General features: G+C 47.6%; 1 protein-coding gene across 1 annotated transcript in view; it reads right to left on the bottom strand.

Moving 5' to 3' along the window:
- Positions 1–5589: 5589 nt before the first annotated feature.
- Positions 5590–19524, bottom strand: part of LOC144166121 (uncharacterized) — a 48811-nt gene continuing 34876 nt past the window's right edge. Inside the window, exon 5 of the mRNA XM_077695739.1 lies at positions 5590–7264. Within this exon, the coding sequence (XP_077551865.1) occupies positions 6257–7264 (1008 nt within the window). The 3' untranslated portion in view covers positions 5590–6256. The remainder of the gene's footprint in view (positions 7265–19524) is intronic.

Below are 19524 nucleotides of genomic sequence, written 5' to 3'. Positions count from 1 at the left end.
TAAGCTGCCGATGACGCCCTTCTGAAATCCAGTGGCCGTCAGGTGCACTTCTGTGAAGCAGCTGGCTAAGTGTCATTCCAAAACACGCGGCCACCACATCTCTCGCTCTCGTCGACTCATCTATGTAGATGTAGCAATCGGTGATCAGGAGCAGCAGCCAATGATCCCCACGGCATGGTCAAGCGACGACGCAAGAACGCGACGAAAGAAATTACACCTTACCCGCGAAGTCACGAACAGCTGCCTTGCAGAGCTGTGCGCAGTGGTAGGTTATGCCGAGCCCGTCAGATTGAGACAACACCAAACGGAGGAAGACTGCTCCCATCACTACTGAATGTGTATGGATTTTATAAGAAACCTATGGCACCTGCCAAGACACTAGCACTACTACCATCGTTGTAAGGAAACTGCGTGTCCACGTTGCTGCCTTCATTCTCTGGCGCACGATATTCATTTACACTGGGTCCCACGACACTCCGAAATTCCTGGAAAACGATCGGGCCCAACGACTAACGGGCGCTTTACTTCTATCCGCGCAGTCGAAACCACCCAAGTGATTTTCGAATCGGTTAGCCTACTGCGTGGAAACACACAATCAGTGGCAAGATTCAGCAATAACGTTACCTTTCGCCAAGCAGCACCGACACGGCTAACTACGTAGCGGGTGAAGTCCACTTAACATCCTCCCCGTTCCCCGCAAGGCAGCAAGTTACGCTCGCGCGAACAGACTGGCACTTAACTCACGTCCTACCATTTGCAGTGCTTCCGAATCATCGAAATCAGAGGTTCCTTGGATCAGCCGAACACTGTATTGTGCAGCCCATGGGGCACTCGGGCAGACCTTGAACACCTGTGGTTCTACCCGCTCTACTCGTCTCCCAGTGCCCGGGCCCTGACATCATACCAAGGCCGAATTCCCTTCAGACCCGACGCTCGCATTCGGGTAGTGAGAACGAGTGTCGCCAAGGGGAAGCTCTCCAGACTTCGCTCGAAACGCTAATGGTAACCCAGTGTTGTGACCTAAGTGTGCGCTAGAAAAGATGCGGGCTTTTTTTGCGGGGACTTTCCGCTTTCCCGCAGAGGCGCGGGGCTTAAACACGGTCACATGACGTGTTAGTCAGCCTTTACGGGCAACTGCAGCATGGTTTCTCTGCTACTATCCACCCGCCGCCACCGACCGCATTCGCGCTTATATGCGCGACGTACGGGTTCGTAAATGGTTAGCTCTTTCTTTAGTAGCCTAATCTATCATTGCAGCGAACGCAAAGAACAGTGTACTGAGAAGCTTCCCAGCTTTCGCCTTGCTACACTAAATGTCAATACCTTCATTACGGCCTTGCTTCGCTTCCTGGTAGCATCTAGCAAGTTTTTGGGCTTTGAGAAAAAATCCCCAGGAAGTCAGTCGTACACTGCTTTGATGTAACGTAATTCCGCAAATATCGGATAATTTCAGATTTCAGATTTGCGATCAGCCCAAAATGTCTGATAATCTCATTGAGACACGCACCAAAAGTTAGGCTACATTTAGGTTAAACAAGGTAAAAACAATAACAAGGCAAAAAACAAGACAAAAAGAAAATAAAACGAAAACAAAAACAAAAAGCAAGAATTTTACGTGATTTCAATCTTACAAAGAAAGTCTGTTATTTATTCACGGAGAAACCACTGTAATAAAGGGTCATACAAGTCTGCAAAGTTTTATTTCCCAAACAGCTCACTGTGGGTATTATATAGAATACACCGTTGAACGCGCAGTTCTCTGAAGGCGACGAAACCAAAATTATGTTTGACGAAAGGGAAACTAAATTGACGACAAGGTCAGGAAAGCGATTTTTTCAGGCACAAAAATGGCTGCACTAGTTGGAAAGGCACTTGGCCTACAAAATCAGTGTGTCGTTTCGCCTTCTTTGCATTTTTTCGCTGTGCTGTTTTGACGACAGTCGCACTGCAGTACGGTGTTTCGTTACTGCGCTGTTTTTTCGTTGTGCTATATTGCTACCATTCTACAGTGGTTTGTTTTTTGCTACGCTGCTGTATTAGCTAGGGTTGTGCGCATTTTTGTGTTCTCAAGAACAAATTTTCCCAAGCGCCACTTGTTTTGAGTCCCGACGCAATTCGTAGCGTCAGGGGTTTAAGGGTTGTGTTTACCTTTACAGTATTGAAAGGGAAGTAGCAGTGGCGCCACTCGCAGCGGACTGAAAGAAGCCATTGAATATGTTGATTCTGTAGCAGTTTGAGTGAAGCAGCAACATAACTAAGCCGTTCCTGAACCCGTCGGAAGCACAAAATACACACAAAACACAAGTTAGCCTGAATGGGAGTTTCTTGGCTGGAATACGTCTTTTAAACTCCTCACGACAGGCGGCCTGCTCCCACGTGTGGTAGTGAAAAACTGCCAGTTTACACCGGGGGCACAAGCCGCCGTACATAAGCGCATTTACCACGGTTGTATCTCTTCACAAAACGCAGTATCTGGCTGTGATTACTGCGTTTGTCCTAATGGGAGTATTAAAAACTCCCACGCCTCCTCCATTTCCTTCTCCTCCTCCTTCAGCCCTTCCTCCTCTACGCCTCCTTTCAAAATGGCTGCCAGTTGGTGTCGTGTGTTGTGTGAGCTCCAGCGTCCCCGAAAATTTATTCCCGGTGTGAACTTGCGGCCGCACGAACGGATGTGAAATGCTTCCCAACAACCGAAGCTCGTTGCGAACATTGTGGAACCAACCTGGACTGACGTGCGACGGACTGCAACGTCGCCTCCCTGTCACCGACCTTCGAGCCGACGGAATGCGCCAGCGAGCCGACGCGAGGCCTAAATGCAGTGGTCGCTGAGAGTGGCTCGTTAAAAACAACGCGGTTGTGCCTCTGCGAGGTGGTTGAAGGTAAGATTTTCACGATTTTTATTGTACGCAACATTTTGGGAGACTTGTGCCCTTTCTAGCGTCAAATAAACTCGACGTGCTTCCCGCGCCACTGCACGGGCGATTCTCCGCCACTGGAGGTGAGCGTTGTGCGTGAAAGACGGCGCACCATGCCCGGAACGTCATTGGGGAGGCCGAACGGTGTGAAAGCAATGCGTATTTGCGCGGGTCTCGAGCAGAACACTCACTCATTCACACTCGCAAGCAAAATGAACACTGTCCGAACTCTGGACGGCTGTTAGGTGTTTCTGTTAGGCTGTGTCTGTGGCTTACTGGCAGGCAAGGGTGAAGTTGGCTGTTCAAACATCGCAGGGCGGCCGCTTTTCTTGAGAAGTAGGTGTAGTGCCAGCCGCGCCTGCTACGAGGAGGGTGACTGCCGCGTGCCGCCGGTGATTAATTGCTTTCACTGGAAAGGGAGAAGGTCGGGGCCCCGTGGGAGCTCTCCGTACGCTAGGCGCGTGAAACTATTATCAGCAAACGCCATTCTGGGGAGCATTCTGTAGAGTCGACAGACGACTACTTATTTTAATTTTGTATTTTTTTGAAGGGGGGCAAGCGCAGGCGTCACACCGACCGAAATTTTTTCTTAACTTTCGGTGAGGGGAGAAAGGGGCAGTGCGGGTGGTAAAACCTGAAGCTTGTTCCCAGAACACTACACGCAAGGAAAAGAGGGAAAGGAAGCATTTTGAGAAGTTGGTCGCCACAAGGGTCGCGCACCTTTTTTTAACAGCAGAACACTTCGTTTGGCAAAACCAGTGAGCGCAGGTGTCTCGGACAGAAGTGCAATTTTGTGTAGCTTTAAACAAACATTCAGACATTACGGAAAGTTGGCCACAAGAGTGACAAGTTAAGCGTCTTTACAGTTCCGTTTCTTTTTTTTTTCACGTCAGATGCCAAATATGCTTATGTATTTATTACCGCAGATTTGAAGTGTTTTGCTATCCCTCTAATGAATGTGCTGCTGTGGCTTTCAGGGGAACGTGCCAGGGGGTGCGGTAACGTCAGCGTTTGGGAGGCAGGTGCAAGCAAACAGCGCACCGACGACATGCTGACCTCATTGTTTGCAAATGGCTTAAATGTTTTTCGTTGAGGAGTGTTGTAGTATATAAAGTTCTTACCAAGATACCTTTTGTTCTCGATGTAGGTGTTTTGTTGATTCAGTGTTTTTAATGTCCTATTAACGTGTTCACACGTATATCGTATTCATGTAATTTTTATGCAATAAATTGACTTTGCAGAAAACAAACTTTTCATGTTTCGCCATTCAACGTTTGAAGCGGAAAAAGACTAGAAATTACGTTATCCCCAACAAAAAATAAAAATGCGGCCTGTGCCCTTATTAAGAACTCCCAAATACAGTAATAAATTCCTCTGCAGCGCATATATGTGAAGCGCACAAAAACACACACAAAAGAAACCTCGAATGCAGGTCAACACGGCTCCCAATGCGCCCCCTGAAAACTCCCAGTTGGAAGAAACAATACACTCCCAATGGTACCCCTCGAAACTCCCATTGTAGTGGCAGTAAAATGAAACTCCCATTTGCTACTGAAAAAACTGCCGAAATAATGGGAGTAAGGCGAAACTCCCATTGGAAGGAGTTTTGAAAACTCCGAATTGGTACTGAGTTATGACACAAGCCATTTACTCCCATTCCGGCTTATTTGTGTTCAGTGTCTATGAGGCGTCTCAGCTAACACGAAGCCTTCAAATTCGCAAGGGCGAAAAAGTGTTAGGTGTGGCCGGACTCTCCTCATTTTGTCCGTTTGCTCCGAGGACAATGCTCTTGTGGTCTTACTAGGTGATTTAAGTGTGCATGTCTGGGGACTGAACGAGAGAAAGAGGGTGGGTTGTTCCTGTCACGTTGCTTATATTTGGCTCACGGAGCCACACCAATCTGGCCCTACCGAGGTAAAAGCGGCGTGCGTGCATCAGTTTGACATCATGCAAGAATATCCTGCAGTTGCGAGTATTACGGACCAGTATTTATTGTAGCGCTATAAACCCATTTGGCCACTGTCACTAAAGGACAGTGAACCTGCAGCTCCACTAGGACTCCACATTCCCAGGGCAGAATTGCGTCGCATGCTTTGTGGTTAACTAAGTCAACACCGGAACAGTATAATGTTTGGGAATAATTCACACCACCTGGTAATGCTTTATGCGCGCTAAATTGTGAGGTAAATTCCGCTATCTTTTCGCCGTATATGGAGGACATTATTCGCTGTCCGATAAGAAATTTGTCGACAGCTGACCAGAAACGGAAGGGTACGTATACTGAGCCACACCGGTAGATCCCCAACATATCTGTTGCTGGTGTCCTTACGAAGGTCATGTGCCCGGCACCTGGCCATTCTACTCCAGGAAGCAAGCGCTCTAATGTATTTAGTTTAATTACCTTTACTTTAATTTCCTCACATGTCACCGCGTCGTTTACTGTGTTACTGAACCGTAAGAAGTGTCACCTGTGATAGTGCCAACTTGATGCGGCTTCGAGATGCACATGCTGCAATAATGTCCAGGAAGTGAAATGGCTTTCTTCTGGGCGTTTCCTATTCCAAACTGCACACATGTCTAAGCTGACCGGGAAGCCCAACCGGGAAATCCAATCTTCTCGCCACACCGATGTCTCTTTTTCACATATTAGTTTATTATGAATTCTTAAGACACATTTTAATGACACTGGCGTGGAACACAGCGGCCACAAGTTGAAGATGGGTGGCCCCATTCTAGTAACGCTGTAGCAAAATAGCGCAAAAATAATAATAGTACCGGCATCGAAGTACAAGAATATACGTGAGAAAGGAAAATTAGTCAGGGCTTTTGTCTTTGTCATATACTTTTCGAAACTAGAAGGCATGTATCCAAGATAAGATTTCCCGCATGGTGAAGGGAATAGCAGTATGTTGGCGAAGTAGGCTAGCATCAGAAAAATGGGGCGCAGGCATCATAAGGGAACAAATGACTTACACACTGTTTATTACAAAAATTTTGTCGTGTGGCTGACATACAGGGGTGAGAACATACAAGTGATTTGAGGAACCTTACAGAAGTGACGCGTCGAGCTTTTTAAACTTCTGATATCTTATTTTGTAGGGTTTCCTGCTCATCTATATTATACTGCCGGCTACAGTTGCCTCCTAAATAAAAACCCATAGCCAAGGCCGATACTCCACCTAGCCCATGAACAAGTCGAAGCTGTATTTACTGATCACTAGATTAGCGGCGATTGATTTTGAATAAGACAATCTACATGGTCAAGCAAAACAACTGCAGCGTGGTACTCCTGCCATTACCAATCCTTCTATTCTCTTTCCGCTGCCACAGGCACCATTCTTTCACGCAGTGTCAACTTCAAACAGGCTACGACCGGGCCCAGAAGAAGGTTCGTTGATTGCTCCCCCATTCTCAATACGCGTGCCATCGTTTGGTCGGTTCCCACCGCTGCCATATGACGTGCCACCAATGGAATTAGAAACTGGGGGAAATCGGCGATTTTCGTTGCTAAGATCTCTTCCGGCGTTGTTCCTGGCGCCTATATGAGCGCTTCCTGAAAGTCTGGAAACGGCACTACTGGCTGCTCGTGCGGCATCAACAACAGTCGGCGGAGAGATGAAACTTCCAGGACTAGGGCCACTGCTGATATCTATGCTAGCAGCACCATTTTCGCGACGGCCACTTCCCATGCCATCTGACAAGGCATAAGGGCTACTTGTGCTCCCGGCACCACTTGTGCCCAAAACCGACCTACCAATCCCGGGGAACCTACCACCAATATTTCCACCACGGCCAAAGCGGTTCCCCAAGCCGGGGTTACTATTTACTGCCGGACCACCATTGTCTGTTATGCCGAAGCCACTTCTACGAGTTCTACTAACGTCAAAGAATGGGCTTCGAACTCTATAGCCAGCAGAAAAAGTTGGCTGTGTTGGCTCTCCGTACATTCCCTGAGGTCTTAAACTGTACGGAATGCTCCCTCCACTGTTAACAACGCTTCTTCTACCACTTTCCCCCAAACCTGCGGAATTGGGAGTATCCCGTGGTACCCCGTTACCAGCATCTGGGCCAATCAATATTCTAACAATGGTCGAACCACCATTGCCACCGGGTCCACTTCCGCTTAGTCGTCTAGTGTCAATGTGTCGGCCGCTGAGAGTGCCCACGGCCCCAGAACTGCCCAGTGCAGCACCGTTTTGCAACCTTGACACATCTTCCCTCAGTTTCTTTAGTTTTCTCTTCTCCTTAATAAGTTTTACTATGGAGTACAGACAAATGAACCGCTTCTTCCGTTTCAGGGTGTCATGAGGCGAAGCAATGCGGCATACACTACCTTCACACTTGCCTTCCTGAAAAAAGAACAAAGGAACAGTCAAATAAGTCCAGGGCCTGGGTCAGAACCCTTTGAGGGGCTCTGTTTTCTTATATATCACATACTGTATATTACGCAAATGAAAATATAGTCTAAAGGAACAAGCTGATAAGTAGAGTATTTAAAAATCAACAAATCATAGGGGCGAGAAAGAAAAGTTAAAGATATGTTTGCTTTTATTGTATCCTGTGACAATTTGTAATATTATTTCACACTTCGAACGTTTCGAACAAAGTTTTGCGGGATTTTGTGTCACGGAATATTTTTTGCGACTATTGGTATTAGTGCTGAGCCTGCGTGCCATAGACCACACAATATGTTGTCTTTTTTCTTTGTAAAAAAGATGGGGCATTATTTTAGTACTTTTTAAGAAATACACATTCGACTTTGCCGCTATTGGTAACTTTCATTTGTTTTCCCCGCAAAAACGGCTCGATATGCTCTCGAAGGTGGCATATGACTGCATTGCGCTCAATCCAGTTTGGAAAAGTCTTATCCGGCGCTCTTGGAAAAACATGTGTCGTTACATTGATAATATTACATTATAGAGGTCAAATCGGGTAATTAACCTTTGTATCGCTTCAACTGTCGCATGGACGGAAAATTTCTTAGAATATCTCTGGTAAGTTTGACCTGCTGAAGTGGCTTGAAGTTGAGATGGGTTTGGGCACCGCTGGCATTGCGCCTGCCGTATTCAGAAGTGTATTGTTTCTCGTGCGGCGCACCACGCATATTCGATGCACACACTGACCGTACACCCGACGTTGACGCACCTTCCCTGCTGATACACGGCTCCAGACACTCTGAAAAGACCGATGATCTACACGTCGAATAACAGTTCCCTCTTGCACGTTATCGAGCGGCGTCGCGTGTGCTCGCGGAGCCAAAGGAAACTCGTCCTGTATCATTTTACGTTGAAGCAGTGTACGGCTCAGGCTGACTGCATAATGTGTTTCCCTCAACATATTGGGGTGTGCAAAACTCATGTGCCAAATTCTGTTTTGCCAAGTTATGGTGTATGTGTGTGTGTGTGTGTGTGTGTGTGTGCTTGTGTGTGTGTGTGTGCTTGTGTGTGTGTGTGTGTGTGTGTGAGAGTGTGTGTGTGTGTGTGTGTGTGTGTGTGCGCGCGTGCGTGCGTGCGTGCGTGCGTGTGTGCGTGTGTGTGTGTGTGTGCGTGTGTGCGTGCGTGTGTGCGTGCGTGCGTGCGTGCGTGCGTGCGTGCGCGTGTGTGTGTGTGTGTGTGTGCGTGTGTGTGTGTGTGTGTGTGTGGGTGGGTGGGTGGGTGTTTTTTTGCGGGCTCGCTGGTGTGATTGCATATTTCTGAGTACCATTTGATTCACTTGAAAAATCTGGCGGTCCAAATTTTGAACTTTCGGTCGCCGTAAAGAGAAGGCTAAGTATAGTGCGGAATCCAGCACGCTGGGGATGGCAAATATTTTCCAATGGGGCAGGACGTATGGGTTCTCCGCGTAAAGGGGCCGTGCCCCGGTTACTTCGTCAACCGATATGTCCACCCACTGAATCTGGACCATCTATCGAGTTTGAAAGACGCTAAGGTACGGCCACCGGTTACTTGCCTCCGCTAACCGTTCCAACCTGTGTTTAGTATAATGTCTGACATCAGGATCACTAAAATTATACTTCCGAGACAGGGAGGATTGACGATATTTATTTCTCTTCATGGCCTTATTTCATTTTAACACCATGTCCCAAGCGCGCACACAACATGTTAAGCCGTTTATCGCTCACATTTTAGGGTTCTGCCACCTCACAATTCTTATTAGGCTTTCACCCTAACTGAGTAACCTAAGCAGAGAGAGCAACTCCGCCACCACCAAAAATATTTATTGAAACGTTAGCATATCCTGATTTGTTTCAGGGCGCATACCTATCGGAGCACACGAAGAATAAGAAGGAAACTTGAAAAGGCGCATGCTCGCAAGCTTCCCCTGCATGTCGCCGCACGAGGTTACTTATCCTAATCGCCCAAAAATAGACATGTGAGGCTTCAGTCAACTATTTTAAAGCGAAGCTTTTTACCTCATAGGTCGAGGGATCTGTCGCGACCGTAAACGTCAACACAAAGAAATTACTGCCACGGTCAAGAATCAAAGCTGGAATGAATAGAAAAACGGCGCGAGAGTATTGAGCTACGAGCGCACGTGGAGAGGTGGCAGACAGACGGATTACTCACCGAGGAGAGCTGCGGTTTACCCCCTCACTTCTTGCTAATTGCACGTGATAGCGTTAAGCTACATCTCGCACCGTTGTGCACTCCATCCAAGGCCCGTATATCACCCGTGTGCGCACCTTGCGCATGCGATAGTACCTACGCATCTCACTTGGCCATCTCTGCCGCCGAAGTAGGCGACAAGAGGATGCGACGTCGGTGGCGGCAGAAATGGAGAAGTGAGAACGTCGCACTCCAGTTTAAAGCTTCCTTTCATTTTATAAAACAGGGTTTTAATTCATGTTCTTCACCAATACCACTCAACCAACCACCATTCATGGATCAAGTATTCAATTGACATCAGGAAAAAATATCTCTTCGAAGTATTAAAGCGCCTAGTTAAGTGTGGTTAAGTGTCTCTTGTTTCACTCTTTGTAGATCCACGTGTCTGAATTCAAGTGACATTGCGTGGGTAGTCGTGGCGTCGTTTGCATGTTCGCTTTCTAATCACTTACACCGGGTTGGTTGACGCGATTTTAACACTTCCCTTAACAAGAACTAGACACTAGATGTCTGACGCCAACGATACCACTTTGAACCCAATCTTAGAGGCCCTTTCTGGCGCTCACACAGAACAAAACCTGCTGACGGGCACCTGGTACCAAATGGATGTGGAAGGCAACAATGATTTGTCTATAGGGCTGCGAAAATTCTGTGTTACCTGACACACAGTCTTTCTTTCTTTCTTTCTTTCTTTCTTTCTTTCTTTCTTTCTTTCTTTCTTTCTTTCTTTCTTTCTTTCTTTCTTGCTTGCTTTCTTTTCTTCTTTCCTTCTTTCTTTCTTCCTTTCTGTCTGCCTGTCTGTCTGTCTGTCTGTCTGTCTTTCTATCTGTCTGTAACCTGATTCTGTTGCTTAAATCCAGCCCAAAATTCACCTCATGATGGGTTGTAGGCCGCAAATGAACTGTTCCATTGGCTCATGTATGTTCAAATTAGAGCGAAAAGACAGCGACACGCTTAATTCAAGAAGTTTAACCACATATCGAATGGTATCAGTGTTGTTTCAAATTAAAAGAACTTGTTTGATTGGTTCTTGAAACAACTGTGAAGCCATGTCAAAGAGCGGCGAGATGCAAAAAAAGCACGTCAATCCACCCAGTTAAGGTAGTTCAAAAGAGAAGCGGCAAACGACGCCATAACGATTACTCACGTTACGTCATTTAAATCCCCACACGTGGGTGTAAAAAGAGGGAAGCCAGAGGCAAGTTGAATGCCCTTAACCACACCGTTTATTATTTTTAAGAGATATTCTTGCTAAGGTTAATCAATGAATGATTCGTGAAGGGGGTTGGTTGAGTTGTAATGCTGAAGAAAGTGAGTGGAAGCTGAAACCCGGTGTTACACGATCTCACTTCTCCGTTTCTGCCGCCGCCGACGGAGGCGATTATGTCGGCGGTAGAGACGGAGAAGAGAGAAGTCATGCGTTGGTGTGAGCTTTAATTTTTGTAACTCCTTGTGCATGTGCAAGGCGCGCACACGGCCGCTACACACGCCGTGGGTGAAGTGTACACCACCGCAAGAGGTCGCGCGATGCTATCACGTGGCATTTAGTGAGAATGCAGGGGGTAATCCCACAGATATGCTCGGTGTGCGCGCCCTCTGTCTCACCTGTCTCCGCGTAAGCTCGTATCACATCAATAAAGCGACGGGTTCACGCCCCGTTTCTTTATTCGTTCCGTGTTCGATTCCTGGCGGAGCACGTAACTTATTTTATTTGTTCGCGGGAGTTTTCTGTTGACACCCACGGTCGCGCTAGAACCCTTGGGAGGTAGAGGTTAAAAGCTTCGCGTTAAAATTGCAACCGTGTTAGCTCCCGCCAACAAAAATTATTACTTTGACAAGACGGAACTATTTGTCGGCTCGGCGACGTGCCATAATGTAGTAGTCCGACTTCGTCCGAAGGGAAGCACGCATTTCATAGTTGGCCGTCTGAATTCACTTCCATGTGCGCGATTTCGGACTGCGGTGGTTCTATCCGCTTTTGTTTACAGCGTCATCATTACCATGGTTACTCCTGGAAGTGAGCCAAACATGGCACCACGATGCCCTTTTTAACACTAAGGTGTTTCATTCGGGGGTACACCAAAATTTCCCTGTCGTCATATCCTTCAGGGAAGTGACACTAGTACAACGAAGCATGCGGCCTGTAAAGGATGCACGTTGCACACACGGTCTTTTTACGAGGACGCAAAGTTTAGTACTAAATAGTAGATTATACTTAGAGTTGTTCGTTTTCGGGTTTTATATTCTAACACGTGAGTGCTTTATGGTGTATACACCAAGATTTCACTTACGTCAAATGCGTCACAGAACTGATGTCAGTATACCTTTCCCGAAGCTACCCACCCGCAGCACGTCGCTCGGGAAAGGTGTACTGACATCAGTTCTGTGACGCATGGATTGACACTAGTACAACGAAGCAAGCGGCCTGTAAAGGATGCACGTTGCAGACAAGGTCTCTTTACGGGGAAATTTAGTACTAAATAGTAGGTTATACTTAGGGTTGTTCGTTTTTGGGTTTATATTCTAACACGTGAGTGTTTTATGGAGTATACACCAAGATTTCACTTACGTCATATGTGTCACAGAACTCATGTCAGTACACCTTTCCCGAAGCGACCCGCCCGTGGCACGTCACTCGGGAACGTCTACTGACATCAGTTCTGTGACGCATAAAATTGACACTACTACAACGAAGGAAGTGGCCTATAAAGGATGCACGTTGAACACAAGGTCTTTTTACGAGGAAGCAAACTTTAGTACTGAATAGTAGGTTATACTTAGTGTTGTTCGTTTTCTGGTTTTAAAACACGTGAGTGTTTTATGGCGTATACACCAAGATTTCACTTACATAATATGCGTCACAGAACTGATGTCAGTACACCTTTCCCGAAGCGACCCGCTCGTGGCACGTCACTCGGGAACGTCTACTGAAATCAGTTCTGTGACGCATAAAATTGACACTACTACAACGAAGGAAGTGGCCTATAAAGGATGCACGTTGAACACAAGGTCTTTTTACGAGGAAGCAAACTTTAGTACTGAATAGTAGGTTATACTTAGTGTTGTTCGTTTTCTGGTTTTAAAACACGTGAGTGTTTTATGGCATATACACCAAGATTTCACTTACGTCATATGCGTCACAGAACTGATGTCAGTACACCTTTCCCGTAGCGACCCGCCCGCAGCACGTCGCTCGCCAAGCACACCCACAAGACAGCCGACGACCCGCAAATCAAGCTCAGCTGCAAATTTCGCTGCATATTTCACTTTCGTGTTTCAGTGATTCCTATGACGGAGCAATCAACCACAGTTTTTTTAGCTAGCTTTCCAGTACTCAAGGACTTCGAGCAAGGGATACTGCGTATACCATGATTGCGTGAGTGCAGTTCGCGCTTGCGAAAGTTACCGTGAGCGGTAACTGACAGTTACTTTTATTTGAGGGACACTGCGCCGGCCAAGTGTACCATCGCGGCTTTATTAAATAACAGCAAATACGCGGTGCTGGACGTTTCATGCAAGTAAACGTAGTTGATGTTGTTTATTACGTTATTCTTCCTGATGACGCTCACCCGTACGACAAATGACGATTTTATTTTCAGATGGGTGAGCAAATTCTACGCCCTTATTCCTAGCCTCCCCGGCCTCAAATGGTTAAGATGCGTTTATAAGCTCACAAACCACACTTACGCTTTTGAAATTGTCTTAGGCAAGGTAATATAGGTTACTGCAGAATTACTAGAATACAGTTTACTAATTTTACGCAGACATATTTAGCGAAGGCGTGAAATCTGATTAATAAATTTCTTGGTGCTAATTATTACCAATAGATGGCGGCATCGACATCATCGACGACGAAAGCGAAAAAGTGTTTAAATTTTCTTGTTCCGTTTTTAGATTGACGATGCGTTATAAAAAACGATGTAGTTTTAGCCATTACGGTAAGGTTGAAAGCAGGAGTGGTTAGCAAAGGGAAATGTACGAACCATATGTGACAAGTGGTTGTTACACGTGGCTTTGCTTTGTGAGTAACGGGGACTTCGAAGGAGACCGTAGCAGTGAATGCACTCGAGCTGGGCGCACCTGGGCACGCGGAGTAACATGCCACCGAAGAAGCCGGGTGTGGTTTGCGTGGTGTGCGAGCGCGAGTAACCGCTCGAAGAGACGGAGGTTCGAGTCGGTCGAGAAGGCGGAAGGGCGGGGCTTTATGTGCAACGAGTGTGTGCTGGTGTCGTCCCTCGACCGGCTCAGGGCAGAAAAGTAGCACCTCCGCGTGCAAGTTCACGGGTTACAGGAGGAACTGAAAGGTTAGCGGAAGCAGCGGGTGGCGCTCGAGGAGAAGGTAGCGCATGATGGAGCGCAAGCTACCGAAGAGGGGCGCGATCACGGCCAAGAGTGGTATACGCAGCAACACATCCGCGCCCAGTGGGCTTGGCCCCGTGGAAAACGATGACGGACAGGGAAGCGCTGGTCACCGAGGGAGTACCAGTTCGGCCATCAAAAAGTAGGGTAGTTAAGCCGGAGATCCGGTTGAGAGTCCGAGCGATAAGGAGGTCAGGCTGACTCAGATGCGCCAGGAGTATGTGCTGGCGCCCGGGGCCAGCCAAAAGAAAGGAGATCGGCACAAGTTGATCGTGGCAGGCGATTCGGAAATGCGGTACTCGGAGGGGGAGATTTCAGGACGGGTGCTGGTGAGAGTGCTGGTGGGCGAGAGAGTGCTGGTGGGCGTGTGTCCCGTCCAGACGGTCAGGGTAGTTATAGAAAAAGCGAAATACAGGATGTGGGAAAGCATACAGGGGCAGAACCTCGTGGTTATAGCCGGAGGAACTAATGAAGTTCTGTAGGAAACGGGCGCTGGGGTGCGAAGGCAGCTGGAGAGGGGAGTGCGGGAGCATAGGATGCCGTGCTGAAATGTGGAGGTCGTCGTGAGCACAGCAATCGAGAATATTTGGAGAGGGGTGCAAGTGGAGAGAGAGAGAGGTGATGGCAATTAACAGGGAGATACGACAGCTCGGTAACGCGATGGATTTTGCAGCCGTCAGCTTCGACTCTGAAAGCCTGAAGAGTGGGCTGGAACAGGGTGTTCTAAAGGACGGAGTCCACTTAAGCGAGCAGGTGGGAGAAGCCATCGGGCGACGACACGCGAAGCGTGCAATGGCCTTTTAGGGGGGGGGGGGGGGGCGCAGAGGGCGCAGGCCTTTGTGAGGAGAGAGTAAACGGGGAGCAACGGGAGATAGCTAGGTCGGTACAGGTGGGTGTAGGTAGAAGAAAGAGGAGACCCCGGAGTGTAAAGAAGAGAGGGAGAAAACTGAATATGCCGTACCTAAACATGCAGGGTGGCAGGAAACCAGAAAAACGGATGGAGATTCGCAAACAGCTAGAAGAAGGGATCCGGGTATATGCAGTAACCGAGACGCACTTAAGAGACCTAGAAGAACCTCCGGTAATCGGATAGTATGTACCGGAAGGTTTCAATAGGACGGCTGGGTCGACAAAATGTGGAGGAGCAGGTATGCCTGTACGACAGGGGGGAAAAAGCAAAAGGGCTGAAAGAAGACTGTAAAGGGCATGTGGGTCAAAGAGATGGTAGGGGGTAGGGAGGTGTCTTTAGGTGTGTCGCACCTGTGGACGGGTAAGGAGAGTAAGAAACAAAGTGAAAACCTGGTGGCGGGTCTAAAAATGGACATTGAGTATTTGAAACGGTCCGGGGAGGTACTATTTGTACGGGACATGAACGCCCACATTGAAGATCTAGACGGGTCTAAATGGGTTCAGACAACAACGGACATCTAAAGCTGGGTATGTGTGAGGAAAAGAACCTGATCGTAGTAAATAGGGAACAAAAATGCGACGGTCAAATCACGTGGAAATGTGGCAGGAGACAATCGAGTATCGCCTACTGCCTCCTCTCTGACAACCTTTATGAATGGTTGGATGGAATGAGCAGAGAAGAGGGAGAGGGTCACAGCCTGCGCAGTTACCACAAGCATATGCAACTGAATTTTGGGAAACATGGGGGCGCGAAACAGGACTCTGCGGAACAGTACACAAAGTAAAGTAGTAACCAAATTTTAACTATAGCTGAAAGTACAGAATCCCACTAGAAAGAGGCCCTAAGAAATTTCGGAATATGCAGGCTCATCAAAACTATGCAGGAAAAAGTATTCAAGGCAAAAAGGGCAAATCAATGAAGAGGAAAAAAAACGCCAAGAAGCTGATAAAACCCAGAAATCAAGGAAGCTATGGAAAAGCGCAAACTGTCGTCTGGAGAACACAGGCAGGCCAAGAGGGCAGGAAGACGGCAGGAAGAGGTAGACGTAAAATGGCAGCATATAAGCAAAGAAAAGTGGAAGTGAAACTGTTGGTGTAGGCGAAGATAAAGGGCGGCAGCGAGCGATGGGTGGCGCAAATACGAGACAGGGGTAGAGACGCGTCGAAAAAGTTTTGGAACCATGTGTGGGCCATACAGAAGGTGCTACTATACAGAACAGAAAGTGCTACTGTAGAAAGAAAAGCGGGGCGGATGCTCAAGGGAGAGCATACATTGACATACCTTCATGAAATTGTCACTGAGAAATTCCTTAGGGTTGTGTGAGCGGCCAGGCAGTGCCACAGCGCTGTCATGACGAGGAGGCCGAAAGTACTGTAGATAAGAGGGGACAGGCTCAAGTGCGGAGAAGCAGAGTAAACAAAACTCCCACTTCCCCTCGCGGGAACCCCTGTGTAGATGCGACGCATAGGGGGTTCACGTAGTAGCGTTGGACAGCGGAGGAACGGCGCTGGAACGATGGAGCGGAACGGCGCAGGCACCGCGTTTTATAGCGTGCATAACGGTGAGGGGACGCGCCGGCGCCAGTGCGCCTGCCGCGGCTATGACGCAACACAATCCAACACAATCCACTTTAATTCAATCCAATCCAAATCCAATCCAATCCAATCTAAGCCAAGCCAAGCCAATCTAAGCCAATCCAATTGAATCCAGTCCAATGCCCCTCGCGAGAGAGTGTTCGCTATCGCAGAGGAGAGGGGGTGAGCGGCGGAGAGCACAGCTCGCGCGGCGAGGAGAATGGGGGAGGGCCGAACGCCAACGACGACGACGCCGACGCCGGATGCAGGGACAAGGCGGGTGAATGAGATGCCTTCGCATTTAAAAGTATCCAAAATACCGTAGTGGGGTCGGATGGGACACCGATTGAGTTGATCAACCTATCAGGAACAAAGAACAAAGGAAAGCTAAAGTCATTAGCACGTGGATAACAAAGGAGGCAATACCGGAGACGTGGCATACTAGCCGGTTCAGCATAATCTATGAGGGCAAAGCTGACAACACTAAACCAAGCTCGTATAGGCTAGTGACCATTACGTCCGTGCTATACAGGTTGGGAATACAGGCGGTGAAGTTTGAACTAGAGCAATGGGTAGAAGAGAATAGCCTGCAAGGGGACATTCAAAATGGGTTTCGAAAGGACAGAAGAGTAAATGACAACCTATTTGTAGTACGCCAATGCCTAGAGGTGGCGAGATGCAAAGTCGACCTTTGTGGTTAGCCTTCATAGACATAAAGGCAGCGTAGAACAAAGTAGACAAGGAGAAGCTATGAAAGATCCCAGAGAACAAGGTATGGGGGACAGAATTTAATAACCTTTTTAGAAAAATACACCGGGAGAACCAGGTGAGAATATTGCCGCGAACCATACATTGGGTTTGTTTATTTGTGTTTTGCTTTTACCGCCGGCTGCGCCGGTCTGTGTTATCTGTGCGCCAAGGGAAGCGCGTGTTCCATTCTTTCGTTCTGTGCCGGATGTGTTATCTGTTGTGATAGGGAGAGCATTCCGATCTAACGTGAACAGCCCAGAATAATCTTCTTGGATCTACTATGTTCTCGATGCGAATCGACGTTTCGAGAACCACGCGCGCCAAAAGATAAAAAGCCTGCAGTGTGGACGCCGGGGCATTCCATTCTGCGACGCTCGCCGACGCACGTACGTCACTTTGTTGACCACTGCTTCGCCGCCTCTGTATTCTTTTCAGTTGTTAGGGGAGCACAAGTTCGCTCCAATAAACTTGTTTCTTTTCCAAACAACTGCTTCGTCCTTGGCTACGTGACAATATAAAGGGAGAGGGTAGTATACAGTAGGCCGGTATACACCTAAAAGGCATTGAAACGTTTTAAAACAACCGTATTCTTCACATCTATTATTATAATTAAACTTCACTCTATGATAAATGTTTATTTGGAACAATTACCAAATTGTTATTAGATAATAAATTGCAAATTAACCCTACAAAAACAACTTACATGATATTTAGGCCATACAATAAAAATCTCGCGAAAGAAATCCCGATTATATTCAAGGGAACCAAGTTAAAACGAGCGACAGAACAGAAGTTCTTAGGTGTTTGGTTTCAAGGACAACTTTCGTAGAATACGCATATTGCCCACCTGTCCACCAAACTCTCTAAAAGTGTAGGTCTCATATATCTACAATGGGCCATTTCATACCACTATGGTTAAAACAAAACATATACAATGCTCTCATTTATTCGAAACTATGCTACGAGGTTTCGGTGTGGGGGACCACAACTAAAAACTAATTTTTACAGGCTCACTGTATTGCAAAAAAGAATTTAGCACATATATCTAGATTATCAGGGTTGTTACGTAGATGTATGGACAAGTCCTGTATTTACATAATATTCAATGCCTCGAGCTGACCAATTCTATTAGATGAAGGTTCTGCACACCATGTATCAGCAAAAGACCCACAGTCAAGTTAACAGTAAATCTTCTGGCTACCATCTAAGGCATACAATACGGCGCACTCCAAAAGTAAGAACGAACTATGGTGAGCAATCTTTCCTGTACCAGTCAGCAGAAATATTGCCGCAAACCATGCATTTGGTTTGTGAATTTATGTTTTGCTTTTACCGCCCGCTGGGCCGGTCTGTCTTATCTGCGTTATCTGTGTGCCAAGGGAAGCACGTGTTCTATTATTTCTTTCTGTGCCGCCTGTGTTATCTCTTCTGATAGGGAGAGCATTCCGAACTAACGTGAACAGCCTACAATAATCTTCTACGTTCTGGATGTAAATCGACGTTTCGAGAAACACTCGCGCCGAAAGATGAAAGCCTGCACAGCAGACGCCGCAGCTTTAATTCGAATCTTGAATCTTCGCGCTCGCCTTCGCACGTCACTTTGTTGACTGCTGCTTCGCCACCTGTATTCTTCAAGTTGTTAGGGGAGCACAAGTTCGCTCCATTAAACTTGTTTACCTTGAAAACAACTGCGTTGTTTTTGGCTTCGTGACATCTGGTGAAGGTGCGGGATACATGAACCGTACGCCCTCGTCAAGCCAGCAAGCAAGTCCCACTCGTTGATTGATTGTGGGGTTTAACGCGCCGACGCAACGCAGGCGATGAGGCGCGCCGTAATGGAGGGCTCCGGATTAATTTTGACCACCTTGGGATCTTTAACGTGCGCCGAAATCTCGTACGCACGGGCGTTTTTGCTTTTCGCCTCCATCAGAAAAGCGGCCGCCGCGGCCGGGAATCGAATCCGCGACCTCCTGCTTAGCAGCTCAACGCCTTAGGCACTGAGCCACCGCGGCGGGTAAGTCCCACTCGTGCCAGCCGCTGACAGCAAGGTCCTCAGCCGGAGTTTCGACTGCTTCCGGATAAGGTGAAGAAAGAAGACGTCGTGACCGCCACCATGACCAACGCAGGCACCATGACCAGCACTTCCAATCCTGCCCTTGTTCTTCAACAGCCCCCGGAACCACCATCGTTCCGTGGATCCCCCGGAGAAGACCCTGAGGTCTGGTTGGAGAAAGTGGAGCGCGTCCACATCTTGAAGAGGTGGGATGACGAAGAAACTTTCCGCCACGTTTTCTTCCATTTAGAAGATACGGCCCGAACGTGGTTTGAGAACCATGAAAGCTCCCTAACCGACTGCACTCTCTTTAAGAACGAGTTGCTCAAAACCTTCGCTTCCATCGCGCAAAAAGAAC

This window comes from Haemaphysalis longicornis, unplaced genomic scaffold, assembly GCF_048455015.1.
Source record: "Haemaphysalis longicornis isolate Haplotype H1 unplaced genomic scaffold, Haemaphysalis longicornis Haplotype H1 scaffold_16, whole genome shotgun sequence".
Lineage (NCBI taxonomy): Eukaryota > Metazoa > Arthropoda > Arachnida > Ixodida > Ixodidae > Haemaphysalis > Haemaphysalis longicornis.
This window is presented reverse-complemented; position numbering and strand designations above follow the sequence as displayed.